The following is a 15,059-nucleotide window of genomic DNA, read 5'->3' as shown; positions in this document are numbered from 1 at the left end:
AGAAAAAGGAGAGAATTGTGGCAGCAGGGTGAGAGGGCAGGGGAGAATTGAATGTATAGAGAGGTATATCAGTATATTTATGTGCTAATCATATTTGACAACCTATGTGTAAGAATGCCAATATTTGTTACCCTCTCTCAAGCATCAGAGGCTAATGAATTTCTTTCTGCAGAATAATTTTTAAGTCTTCTTACTCATAAAGACTCCTATTATTCACATATCTATTTAATTTTTTATTACTAATAGCTCTACTAATTTGTGACATTCCTCACTGCTCAATATGTGATTAGATGCCATTTACAACAATGTGTTTGTTAACTGCAATGTTTTTTATAAGATGTAAAACTAACTTTCTTAAAACTTCTTTGCAAATTTGAGTCATGAATGAATCTCGCTTATAAATAGCTTATAGGGAGTCTTTGCTAGAGATAATAACATAGAAAATGCTCTCTAAAATGACACAAAGTCACAGGTTTCTATTGCGAGTTCAAGAACCAGGTATAGAGTAGATGTTCAATGTATTATTGGCCAAATATTTTTTAAGATAATGATCAGCCACAGAATTCCATATATTACCACGTCAATTAGGCATGTATGTTTCAATCTATACATTTGCAGATTAAGTCTACAGTTATCATTTCAAGCATTTAGGCAATTCCCTAAACCATAATGTGATATATTCAGGATATGAACATTTTCTGATGAATTTCTGTGAGGAAGACATATTGTACCCAAGCAATTTCATACTTACGATGGCAGATAGTTCAGATTTCAACATTGCGACAGGCTCAGCCATAGCACACTTTCATATTTTCAGGAATTTGCAAATGGATTTTTTTAAGTACTCCTGATAATGGTATTTCAGATCAGATCTCTTGTCACAATAAATCACATGCCATTAATATTATCCTCCAGCATGCTCACCTTGAAATTCATTTATATTTTAAAGAACATGATGTTTCTAACATTATCTTAAGGAAATTAATTACCAAAATATATAGTTCTGTTCTCTATGCTTCTTATGACAGAAATTGAAAGAACAGGGAAAGGTAATGATTTTTCCGGTGCTTAAGAGAGTGCTAGTTGAAAGGTTTATATCATATTCTTTCCAAATTTCTATATAAATCTAAGTTAACTGTTAAAAGAAAGCATGCTATTTAACTTTCTAAACTTTAAGATATTCTTCCAACAAACTGAATTTGAATAAAAACTTCCAGTCCTTTAGACTCAAGAAAAAAAAAACTAAATATTTATGCTACTAGAATTTTAAACTATTTATTACATAATATTGGTATTTAAAATATTTATATAAATTATCAATTAGTATTCATAAACATATTTACATTCATAATTTACATACATAATACTTCTCATGGTGCTATTTAGAGAGATGACTTTAAATACTTCCTTTTTTGAAAAAAAGGATATTAATAATTATTTATTACCACACTAAAATAAGCAACATTAAAAAGGGCAATTATAAAGGCATATAATGATTTTAGAAAAACATGCAAAGCAGTGTGGAATTCCTTGTGTAAAACTATGTAACACTGAAAAGGACTTCCAAGTAACATGCAAAATGGAACCAGTTATAGGAAAAGTATTGGCAGTGTATTACTCTGTTTTCACGCTGCTGATAAAGACATATCTGAGACTGGACAATTTACAAAAGAAAGGTTTATTGGACTTACAGTTCCACATGGCTGAGAAGGCCTCACAATCATGGCAGAAGGCAAGGAGGAGCAAGTCAAGTCTTATGTGAATGGCAGCAGGCAAAGAGAGAGAGAGCTTGTGCAGGGAAACTCCCCCATATAGAACCATCAGATCTCATGAGACTTATTCACTATCATAAGAACAGCATGGGAAAAACTTACCCCCATGATTCAATTACCACCCACCAGGTCCTTCCCACAACACATGGAATTTCAAGATGATATTTGAGTGGGAATATGGCCAAACCATATCTTTCTGCCCATGGCCCCTCCCAAATCTCATGTCCTCATATTTCAAAACCAATCATGCCTTCCCAATAGTCCCCCAAAGTCTTAATTCATTTCAGCATTAACTCAAAAGTCCACAGTCCAAAGTCTTATTTGAGACAAGGCAAGTCCCTTTTGCCTATGAGCCTACAAAATCAAAAGCAAGTTAGTTACTTCCTAGATACAATGGGAGTACAGACATTGAGTAAATACAGCCATTCCAAATGGGAGACATTGGCCAAAACAAAGGGGCTACGTGCCCCCACACAACTGCAAAATCCAGTGGGGCAGTCAAATCTTAAAGCCCCAAAATGATCTCCTTTTGACTCTATGTCTCACATCCAGGTCAAGGTGATGCAAGAGGTAGGCTTCCATGACCTTGAGCAGCTCTGCCCCTGTGGCTTTGCAGGGTATAGTCCCCCATCCTGGCTGCTTTCACGGGCTGGCATTGAGTGTCTGGGGCTTCTCCAGGTACATGGTGCAAGCTGTTGGTGGATCTATCATTCTGGGGTCTGGAGGATGGTGGCCCTCTTCTCACAGCTCCACTAGGTGGTGCCCCAGTAGGGATGCTTTGTGGGGGTTCTGACCCCACATTTCCCTTCCTCATTGTCCTAGCAGAGGTTCTCTGTGAGTGTCCTGCCCCTGCAGCAAACTGCTTCCTGGGCATCCAGGCGTCTCCATACATACTTTGAAATCTAGGCAGAGGTTCTCAAACCCCAGTTCTTTACTTCTGTGCACTCTCAGGCTCAACACCATGTGGGAGCTGCTGAGGCTTGAGCCATGCACCCTCTGAAGCTATGGTTTGAGCTCTATGTTGGCCCCTTTCAGCCATGGATGGTGCAGCTGGGACACAGGACACCAAGTCCCTTGGCTTCATGCAGCATGGGGACCCTGGGCTTGGCCCACAAAACCATTTTTTCCTCTTATGCCTCTGGGCCTATCATGGGAGGGCCTACTGCAAAGGTCTCTGACATGCCCTGGAGACATTTTCCCCCATTGTCTTGGGGATTAACGTTTGACTCCTCATTACTTATGCAAACTTCTGCAGCCTGCTTGAATTTCTCCTCAGAAAATGGGATTTTCTTTTCTATAGCATTGTCAGGCTGCAAATTTTCCAAACTTTTATGTTCTACTTCCCTTATAAAACTGAATGCCTTTAACAGCACCCAAGACACCTCTTGAATGGTTTGCTGCTTAGAAATTTCTTCCTCCAGATACCCTAAATCATCTCTCTTGAGTTCCACAAATCTCTAGGGCAGGGACAAAGTGCGACCAGTCTCTTTGCTAAAACATAACCAGTCATCTTTGCTCCAGCTCCCAACCAGCTCCTCATCTCCATCTGAGACCACCTCAGCCTGGGTATCATTGTCCGTATCATTATCAGCATTTTGGTCAAAGCCATTCAACAAGTCTCTAGATAGCTCCAAACTTTCCCTCATTTTCCTGCCTTCTTTTGAGTCCTCCAAAGTGTTCCAACCTCTGCCTGTTACCGAGTTCCAAAGTTGCTCTCACATTTTTGGGTATCTTTTCAGCAGTGCCCCATTCTACTGGGTACCAATTTATTGCATTAGTCCGTTTTCATGCTGCTGATAGACATTAATTAGAGATTGGACAATTTACAAAAGAAAGGTTTATTGGACTTACAGTTCCACATGGCTGGGAAAGCCTCACAATCATGGTGGAAGGCAAGGAGGAACAAGTCACATTGTACGTGGATGGTGGCAGGCAATGAGAGAGCTAGCTTGTGCAGGGAAACTCCTCCTTACAGAACTATCCGATCTTGTGAGGCTTATTCATTATCATGAGAACAGCATGGGAAAGACCTGCCTCCATGATTCAATTACTTCCCACTGGGTCCCTCACACAACATGTGGAAATTCAAGATGAGATTTGGTGGGGAAACAGCCAAACCGTATCAGGTGGTCTTACAAAGATTTCTTAAAAATCTAGTCATAGCATGATTTCAATGATTCAATTCAAATTCTTAATGTGTAACACCTAAAACCATTTTACTAGAATAAACTAAAAGAAATTAGCTAGTAAGCACTTATGGCCAGCGATCACAATAATACTGTTTAAATCCACTCAGCTTATTTCAAAGTATCTGGTCTCTAATTTTTGGAATGAAACAAAGATAGTTTCTCAGCCCCCTGGTCAGAAGTATGTGATTTATTTCTGTACTACTTTCTGCTTTTTCTTTCTTGGGCTTTAGTAACTACACAGTTTGTGGAACATACTGTGTACTCAATAGATATTTATTCTTTAAGTTATTTACTATTTCATGGTATATTTATCTTCTCTATATTTTTCTATATATCTTACTACCTTTATAGTTTATGCTTTTATAGTGCAAAAAATGCAATAAAGATTGAACTGTGATACGTAGAGTGAGTCTTGATTCTACATAACTATTATTTGAGGTATTAATACCTTTTAGTTTTCTCAGCCTTTATGTACGTAACCTTCAAGAACCAGCAATGCAAAACAAACAAAAATTCTTCAACATAAATCCCTGAGCACTGTGTCCTACAAATAAATAATGTGAGATTACTTATAGATTAGTTTGTGCTTATTATCAATTTATATGTCAGTAGTATACAACTTTCAACTTATTATTCTTTATGTGTTGATGGTATTGAACTGAAGACTATAAAATATCACTCTCCTTATATATATATGTATGCTTATACATATATGTGTGTGTGTATATATATATGTATGTATACACATATATACATACATATATATGTATATATACACATATATACATACATATATGTGTATATATACATATATTCCATACCTATATATGTATATATACATATATTCCATATATATGGATAATTATCATTTCTAAGAATAGAAAAATCAAACCTGTGTATTTTTTTTCTATTTTGCTATAGAGACAAAGAAAAGCCCACAGACTAGAGTAATAGAACACAAAATTGCCATTTGTTATCTAGAGATAAAAAACTCTATTAAAGTTCTAGAATATAATGAGAGGTTAAAAATAAAATATTTCAGTAGTGACAGAAAAATGCTATATCAAAGCCAAATATTTTTACTTACCATGTAAAGTACCATTGAGAAATTATTTCTGTGAATTCAACAAAATACTTTTGAAGTTCCAGAGCAATTCAAATTGTCTTACATCGTGATGATATATTCTGTTGATGTATTCATACTTATAATTTTCTTGATCTTCTGTAAGAATCTTTAATGTACAAATGATAAAAGCCAATTGAAAATTGGCATCCAATGAATTTCATGACATATTCTTTTAAATGTATATCTTACATATATTTTTGAGTCAGGTATGACATAGCAAATAGAATATAGAAGATATTTGTATTTATTTTCCTCTGAAGGCTTTTAACATGTATCTTTGTAGAATCACATTTGTAGGAATTCATGTTTTCTTTCACTTTAAACTTTTAGGAATTAAACTGTAATTTCAGGAGTACAATTGATTTTTAAATTACTGACATTCACAATCTATTAAAAACAGTGAAAGTAAAGAAAGGATGAAGTATATCACAATGTCATCATTCAGGTATTTGACCTCACTTTTGCCTCAGTCAAGACAACTTCATTATTGTAGACTGAATTTTTTTCATTTAAAAATGTAAATTATTATCATGTTTTAAGGCACACTTCTACCTTGTGTATATGTCACTATCTTTTATTAGCCAACTAGGTAAACAGTACTACTGAAATTAAAAGTTAAATGTTTATCATTTTTAGTGTTTTTAGTAAAATCAGTTTTATTAGAAATAGTGGTGTTGTGCAGGGACCTTTTGAAGAGAATCATATCTTCATGAGAGTTTCATGTCCTAAAGCACTTTTATGTCTTTAGTTTCTGTGTACTAGAATGAATTGATGTGTTTTTAAAGAAGAAACATACTCATTTTTCATTCTAACTTAGAATACTTTGCTATATCATTTAAATGAAATTTTTGAAATTTGTGTGTGTAAGCATTATCATGAGGCCAGTTTTTCCATATGACTAAATTACGGTTTGCCTGTAAACCATATAGTGTACAGATAAATAAATAGGTAAATATATAGATGTATATATGTGTATACATATATGTATTTGTGATGCATCGATTTATATATTTGTATACATATTAAGTTTTCATTTTATCATATTTATATAAATCTCTTATAATTATGTGTGCTCTTCTATGTGTGTATTCCTAATGTAAAGCTTTTAGAATAATTTACTATGCTCCTCGATTCGTATATTTTTATTTGTATGTTGAGACTTGCTTAAATACTTTGTTGGATCTGAGTGGGTAGAAATGAGAATGGTTAAATGAGTCAGGACTGTGTGTGTTCTCATGCAGGGGGTTCCAATTCACCTGAAGCTTCCTGCATCATTTCTTGGCACCATTAATAACACCAGAACACTTACTTCTGTATCCAGGCTGTTTAAAATCATGTTTGTAAGATGGCTCTTCGGAATAGAGTGAGTGAGGACTGGAGGATGAATAAAGAAGAGAGTGACTTTTCTCCCTTCCTTTTTTGCCCCTCACTCTCTTTCTTCTTTCACACCAAATTTTTTATTCTCCTGTTCATTTTTTATTTTTGCCACTGCAGTGAAGTAACAAAAAATATTAATAAAGTTTCTGAAGCTTGGATAAAATACTGCTTATCTGCTATTGATTTGGTTGTTTCCTTTTTCTGCAAGCATTTACTAAGGAGCCCTGTTTATGTGATGGGCATTCAGCTAAGGCCTAGATTTTTAGAATCTAGGGTAAATGAAGAAATGGAACTTGGGATTACAGAGAGCTTAGATAATCGTAAGTTACACAGAAGAATATAAACCAGAGAAAAATTCTACTTTGTAACTGTACGGAGGGAAGATATTTCCTGGGGCTCCCAAATTAAGGTGACCGTTGAGCTCTAACAGATACATGCTGAAGTAAGGCTTGATTGTATATGCTCTAATTTAAATAAAACAGAAATATTTATTTCTAGTTTCTGTTTGCAAGACACTTACATTTTATTATTATCATTTCCATGCAAATATTTTAAATATTTTCCCCTTGATTTTGCCTTTCTATTCCTAGGGTTTGTATTATTACTTTACATGAATTTGCATGTGGTCTATGCAAAAATTTTATACACACACACATACAAATACTTCCAGGATAACAAATGAAGAAACAAGATTTGTAAAGTAACAGTAATTAATTCAGAGATGTCCACAAGATTACAAGAATAATTCAAGTTTAAGTATTTTCTTATAGGGAACAGTATTAAACAGTAAAAACCACTTTTAGAAAAAATTTCTACTCATTGTTGTAGCTTGTGTGCCTACACGCAAACTTTCAGGAAGTATTTGTTAAATTAAAACACAAAGAAAATTATTTATTTTTCCTTATAAGCTGACAACAATATATATATGTAACAGATATATTACATAGATAATATTATATATAATAATTTTAATTAGTCCATAATAAGTAAACTATCAATTTAGTTTAAAGGGAAGAAACTGCAGATAAGCTTGGACAACAGTTAAATCTATTATTTCCAAAAACCCTATCCTCAATTTATCTAGTGTTTTATGGTGAAAACACTGAAGCTTCTGTTCCCTTGTGTTCAGCCCTGCCACCTAGGTTAGCATCAGCCTCTCCAACTGCAACAAAATTCAATTGTGTTCTGGCGACAGAAGGGATCCTCTAAACTAATTAGACAATGGACAGTCTACTTTTGGAAATAAGCCTGTGACCTTAACCAATATCAATGATAGAATTTTCTTCCCCTTTGACGTTCATAGATAGCCGATAGATCTGTATTTGGAATTGACTAGAGTTCAATTGCTGTTTTGTTAGTATAAATAAAATCCGTGCCATATAATTTAGTTAATTTGATATGAAATTTAAATACTTAATTTCTAATATATAGATGTGTTAGGATTCATTCTATCAATGATATAATAGAAATGCTTTTTGATTCTTCTGGAATAGAATCAATTGATTCTTGGTGGCAATTATCCCAGGGAAAAATTTTGAGGACCGTCGTTGTAACACTTCTTTACAGGACGTATTAAGTAGAAGGTAAGCCTGGCTTGAACTTTTTCCAAAGAGGTTAATCACCTCATTATAAGGTAATCTTACCTAGAAAGTAATCCGCTGGCATGGCTAATTGGAACTAATTATATCCTCTGTGTTGCTTCTCCCTCCACATAAGCATTAGTTACTCATGCGTTTCTTTTGGAATACATGTAGTTATGTGAAAATGTTCAACATTATTTTCTGACTGAACAAAGTTAATTCTAAAATATTAACCTTGAATGATTTATTTTTTAAAAAATGGTTCACTCATAAACATTGCTCTTTGAAGAGAAAAATAATATTCTCACATATGCAGCATTCTGAAATTTGTATTTTCTGCATTAACAGTGTTTTCATATTGGGATATGTAATGCCATGGTTCCCAAACTTCAGTCAGCATAATAATTACATCATGTAGAATTAAAAATGTATGTTATATTTTGTATAGGTATATATATAATATGCGTACATATATTTGTCTGTTACTTATATTTTGTATTTTATTTTTATTAAAAACATAAGTTGTATTTAGTTATGATGTTCAATAGGATTCTTTGATGTTTGTATACATTGTGGAATGGCTAAATCAAGATATTTCACACATGCATTAACTCATATGCTTTTGTGGAATTAACATTTAAAATCTCTTTTAGAAAATTTCTAGCAATTTTATATAAATAATATAGTTAATAGTTATATAAATAAGTATGTAATAAAATATTTAAAAACAGTAAGTAATAAAATAATTATATAAATAAATATATTTATGACAATTAGCTTATATAACCATATAATAGTTATATACATAACATACAAAAACTCATTAAGCATAAATATGGTACATGTATATACAACTTTCTGTCCTTTTATGCTTTGATTTAATTGATTCAGGGCATAGTCCAGAAATTTTCATTTTTGACCATGTCCTCCAGAAACTCTGATGGACATAGTCCAAGAACTGTGCTTTAACAAGCACAGCTCCACATCACTCTCTAGATAGGAACTTTAGTAGCTTGACTGGTCAAAATAAGAGACTGACCAAGTCATCAGGCTGAATCCATCTAGCCTCTCTATATAAACGCCATCCTTATTAATGTTGCTATTTATTTATTTTGAGACGAGTCTTGCTCTGTCGCCAGGCTGCAGTGCAGTGGCGCGATCTCAGCTCACTGCAACCTCCGCCTCCCAGGTTCAAGCGATTCTACTGCCTCAGCCTCCTAAGCAGCTGGGACTACAGATGCCCACCACCATGCCCAGCTAATTTTTGTGTTGTTTTTTTTGGTTTATTCATTCAACAAAGATTTATTGAATGTATTTATGGAACACTGAGGATACAGTAGTAAACAAGAAACCCTCCTTGTGATTAGTAAATTACACTCTAGTGAATCTTGGTCCAAGGTTCTTGCCCCTATTTTGCAGTGTTGACTGGCTGCAACTGTTTAGGCCTGTCACTGTATTTAAAAAACATTTCCAAGGTGTTTACTGGTCTTGCTGGTACTAAAATCGACTTTAACTTTCTTTGGTACATTTTTAACAAGACAGGGTTTCACCATGTTAGCCAGGATTGTCTCGATCTCTTGACCTCGTGATCCACCTGCCTTGGCCTCCCGAAGTGCTGGGATTACAGGCATGAGCCACCACACCTGGCCTTAATGTTGCTATTTTAAGTATGGTCCAAAGCTCTGTTGATCAAAGCTTGTTGAGTGCTCCTAGGCACTCAATGAGAGCTTGTTCATATTTTTCAATGAAAGATAAGACCAGTTTGATTACCTCATTCCTGTTTCATAGTCACCAAACCACTGACAACTCCTGCCTTATTTAACCTTTTTTATGTTTATGATCCCTGGAAGTAGATGTGCACTTGAAATGTTTAGGATTTATATGATAAGTCCCCCTCCCTGTTGATGGCTCATTTCTGTTCTTAGGCCAGCTTGTGTGCACATGCAAACGTCTACTTCCAACTCATGCAAATCCGGTGGATAATGCATCACAGAAAGTCTCAATAATTGTGGTGTACACCAGCAGCTAGGAGTAAGGCTCACACTACATATATCATATGTGAGCAAGTGTGACCTATGGGCCATACTTCACTATGAAGAATTAAGACAACGCTAATAAGCAGGGGATGTTATTGGGGAGTCATGCTTGGGTCTCCTCAATTTACCTCTTCTTTCCCCCAGATATTTATAATGTGCTAGTTAGGGCTCCCTGGCTTCAAATAGTGGCTCTTCCACCTCCTAACTGTGTGACTTTAGGAAAATTTCTCCTCTCTCCATGCTCCAGTTTTCTAATCAGTGTAATGAGGATTGATACTAATGGCATCAACCTGGGGGGTGTGTTGCAAAAATAAATTAACACTGGATGAAGAACATTTTAACAGTGGCTAGCAAATATTGTGTTCCCCCAAATACTAGCAATTATGATTGATCATCTTATCACTTATTGCCTCCAAGTCTCACCATCTGGCATTTCCTTGGATTCATTCTATACCTATTCCCAGGACATTCTGACTCTCTTCCAAGCTTTCCTCATTTTGCCTTGATTGTTCTTTCAAAGTCAGAATTCATCATCAGGATCATACCTACAGACTCTTATGTTTTCTTTTCGTTATTTTGTATAGCGTGAGGAATATGTATTATAGTTCTATCATGTGAAAGTACTTGGAGAATGAGTAATGTTAATATGAAATATCCTCTCTGCTCTTGAAAAGCCTTTGGGCCTACAGGGAAGACAAAAGCCAAACATGTAATCACAATAAAATGTGGTAAAGACTATCAGTGAGGTAAATGCAAAATGGAGTACAATATGCTACCAGGAGGAGGTGCCTCTTTCTGTCTGAGGACTGGAGAAGACATCCCCAAAAAGTATTCTTCTCATACCCATGTCCAATGCCCACAGCATCTTCACCAAGTTTTTCCACTGGGAGTCGCCCCTGTCGCTGCTACTCATATCACAACTTAGTGACCCAGCCACTCTTAAAGGCAAGAGCTCAGGAAAATGTGATCTCTGGCAGGGGCGTGGTGGTGTCATGTGCTCACATAAAGTCTGAGAGGTTCTTGTGTACACAGAAAGAAAGAAAAATGAATAACAGGGGTCAAAAAGCATTCTCTGCCAAAACCTTCATATATTTTAAAAATGAGTTGGGCTTTGCAAAGACTTTGGGTTTGGCAGTTCATTTCTCAGCTTTAAGGAGGTCACTTAAATCTGCATTTCTATGATCCTCATCTTCTACTGAAACTTTTTAATGATGTGATAAAAATACAAGTACACAGAGAAATCCTGATGTAACAAAACCATTTGCTGTGCAAGCAAGCATCTCTACATTTATATGCTTTTAAAGAATAAATCTTTACATGTACATTTATGTCTATGCAGAGCACATGCCACTATGCACTCTTCTTACTTACTGATGTTTATTAGTCACTGTTATGTCATAATTTGTTTGGTTTTTAGTATGTAGACACAGTTAGTTCTTTATACATATTCTTTTAATATTTTGTTTACTTACTTTTCATCTTACTTTTACTAACTTTGTCTTATTTAATTCATTTTACTTTAATCTTTAAGGCATATTTAAATTACAAAAGTCATTTGGAATTTTGGCAATAACTTCTAAAATACCAGAAAGTTTCATGTACTGTGATTCATGTAGTTTGCAAATTTATGAATATAAAATTCATTTATGTTCAAATTCAATTACTTTAATTATTTTGGCTGTTTTACATTTCAACCTGGATGCTTTAGCCTGTTTTCTACTCACCTAATGATAAAAATTATTTTCAAATATAATTAAAGTTATTTAAAGTATCATATGACATACAGAAAAGAACACAAAGTTAAAAAAAATTCTATTGCTTTTTCTAGATCTATACATCTTACTAGGGGAAAAAAAAAAGCTTGGTTACCATGAAAACTTAAGCTAATATCACTAATCATTAGTCCCAATCTTACTTTTATTCTCAATTATTATAGCCTAATAAACAGTTGTAAACCTAATGTGTAAGTTGTGTGTCCTTGTGGCAATAGACTACAATAAAACTCATCATTTGTATTTCTTAAAGGCTGGGCTATGTTCCAGATACTCTACTAAATGATTTTTCTGGATTATTTTATTTAATCCACACACAATCTTAGGAGATAGTTACAATTATTATTTTTACTTCACATATTAGAAAACAAACTCAGAAGTATAACTTGCTCTAGTTTACATATTTAGCAATTTACTAAACATTCTGTCTAGATAAATACTCATTTGATGCAAGGCTAATATGTTCCAGAAAAGACTTCTTTTGCTCAGGGTAGAAGATGAGTTTAACACCATTCCAACCACTTAAGAGTTTATAGCTTAGTGGGGAAAAGATACATGCAAACAAATATATAATACTGTAAGATGAGTGCAGTAGTTGGAGTATCATACACAGAGGATACAAAGGAGAAAATACTTCTTATGCAGTGATGGGATAGTGTTGATTAGGAAGGTTTTGCATAAAACCTGATACATTATTTTAAAAGATAAAGAGAAGTTTTACAAATGACTTTGGAGCCATATAACATATCAATGAGTAGTGGTGACCACAAATAGTTCAAATAAATACAGAAATAAGTAAATAAATAAATGTGAGAAACAAAAGATTCAAAGGAATATGTAGATCATAGTCAGATGACAAAGAACTTGGGCAGTCCTACTGGAACATGCCCTTTATCCTTGACACAATATGAAACTATAGATTTTAAACAAAGACTGGATAAGACCAAGGAAATTGATTTGTAGAAGAGAAAAGGGGTTACCAACACCAAGTTTGGTAATTGATATCGGTATGAATGTGAAAAGGAATGGAATGATGAGTGAAAATATGTGAATGAAGGCAGAACACTGGCAATACCAACCAAGAGGTGAATGTAGAAGAACAGGTGTTGTGTGGGATCAAGATTATGCATCTGATTCTGTGTCTGCTGAATGTGAGGTATTGGAGCAATATCTAGGTCAATTACATGGACAATAAATTTTACTGGCCTGGGATATTTATGATGGAGTTGAATAGTCATTGCAATAAAGGAGCCATTATTGTTTTATTATCTGCAAACTGTAGTATCAGTAAAATCCAGAGTAGTGGTAACTCAATTAGTTGACAAAGTTTTGTTATTTGGAACCATACTCATTGTAATCTGATTTTTTCAAAAGATTGAAAAAATAATTGGCAAATTATACTTCATATATAATGAAAAAAATTACTAGGCACACTAAATTATTATTTTTTATTTTTTTATTTTACTTGAAGTTCTGGGATACATGTGCAGAATGTGCAGGTTTGTTACATAGGTATACATGTGCCATGGTGGTTTGTTGCACCCATCAACCCACCATCTGCAGTAGGTATTTCTCCCAATGCTATCCCTCCCCTAGTCCCCCACCTCCCAACAGGTCCTGGTGTGTGATGTTCCCCTCCCTGTGTCCATGTGTTCTCATTGTTCAACTCCCACTTATGAGTGAGAACATGCAGTGTTTGGTTTTCTGTTCCAGTGTTAGTTTGCTGAGAATGATGATTTCCAGCTTCATCCATGTCCCTGCGAAGGACATGAACCCATCCTTTTTTATGGCTGCCTAGTATTCCATGGTGTATATGTACCACATTTTCTTTATCCAGTCTATCATCGATGGGCATTTTGGTTGGTTCCAAGTCTTTGCTATTGTGAATAGTTCTGAAATAAATATATGTGTGCATGTGTCTTTATAGTAGAATGATTTATAATCCTTTGGGTATATACCCAGTCATGGGATCGCTTGGTCAAATGGTATTTCTGGTTCTAGATCCTTGAGGAATAACCACACTGACTTCCACAATGGTTGAACTAATTTACACTCCCACCAGCAATGTAAAAGTGTTCCTATTTCTCCACATCCTCTCCAGAATCTGTTGTTTCCTGACTGTTTAATGATTGCCATTCTAACTGGCGTGAGATGTTATCTCATTGTGGTTTTGATTTGCATTTCTCTAATGACCAGTGATGATGAGCTTTTTTTCATTTGTTTGTTGGCTGCATAAATGTCTTCTTTTGGAAGTGTCTGTTCATATCCTTTGCCCACTTATTGTTGGGGTTGTTTGTTTTTTCTTGTAAATTTGTTTAAGTTCCTTGTAGATTCTGGATATTAGCCCTTTGTCAGATGGATAGATTGCAAAAATTTTCTCCCATTCTGTAGGTTGCCTTTCACACTGATGATAGTTTCTTTTGCTGTGCAAAAGCTCTTTCGTTTAATTGGATCCCCTTTGTCAATTTTGGCTTTTGTTGCCATTGCTTTTGGTGTTTTAGTTATGAAGTCTTTGTCCATGCCTATGTCCTGAATGGTATTGCCTAGGTTTTCTTCTAGGGTTTTTATGGTTTTAGGTCTTACATTTAAGTCTTTAATCCATCTTTTCTTCTTATTATTATACTTTAAGTTCTGGGGTACATGTGCAGAACATGTAGTTTTGTTACATAGGTATACATGTGCCACGGTAGTTTGCTGCACCCATCGATCCGTCACCTACATTAGGTATTATGCCCAGTGCTATCCCTTCCCTAGGCCCCCCACCCCCCGACAGGCCCCAATATGTGATGTTCCCCTCGCTGTTTCCATGTCTTCTCATTGTTCAACTCCCACTTATGAGTGAGAACATGCGGTGTTTGGTTTTCTGTTCTTGTATTAGTTTGCTGAGAATGATGGTTTCCAGCTTTAATCCATCCTGAGTTAATTTTTGTATAAAGTGTAAGGTAGGGGTTCAGTTTCAGTTTTCTGCATATGGTTGTGCAGTTTTCCCAACACCTTTTTTTAAATAGGGAATCCTTTCCCCATTGCTTGTTTTTGTCAAGTTTGTCAAAGATCAGATGGTTGTAAATGTGTGCCATTATTCCTGAGGCCTATGTTCTGTTCCATTGGTTTATATATCTGTTTTGGTACCAGTACCATGCTGTTTTGGTTACTGTAGCCTTGTAATATAGTTTGAAGTCAGGTAGCATGATGCCTCCAGCTTTGTTC

At 35.0% G+C, this 15,059-nt stretch overlaps 1 protein-coding gene across 13 annotated transcripts in view; it reads left to right on the top strand.

The window, feature by feature from the left end:
- Window positions 1–15,059, top strand: part of DGKB (diacylglycerol kinase beta) — a 760,061-nt gene that overhangs the window by 433,549 nt on the left and 311,453 nt on the right. Inside the window, exon 22 of one of the 13 annotated variants that reach the window (XM_055347365.2) lies at window positions 6,329–6,644. The exons of the other annotated variants lie outside the window; for them this stretch is intronic. Within the exon in view, the coding sequence (XP_055203340.1) occupies window positions 6,329–6,347 (19 nt within the window). The 3' untranslated portion in view covers window positions 6,348–6,644. Of the gene's footprint in view, window positions 1–6,328; window positions 6,645–15,059 lie in introns of those variants that run through there. 13 annotated transcript variants of the gene reach the window in all.

Source organism: Gorilla gorilla, chromosome 6, assembly GCF_029281585.2.
Source record: "Gorilla gorilla gorilla isolate KB3781 chromosome 6, NHGRI_mGorGor1-v2.1_pri, whole genome shotgun sequence".
In the NCBI taxonomy this organism is placed as follows: Eukaryota; Metazoa; Chordata; class Mammalia; order Primates; family Hominidae; genus Gorilla; species Gorilla gorilla.
This window is presented reverse-complemented; position numbering and strand designations above follow the sequence as displayed.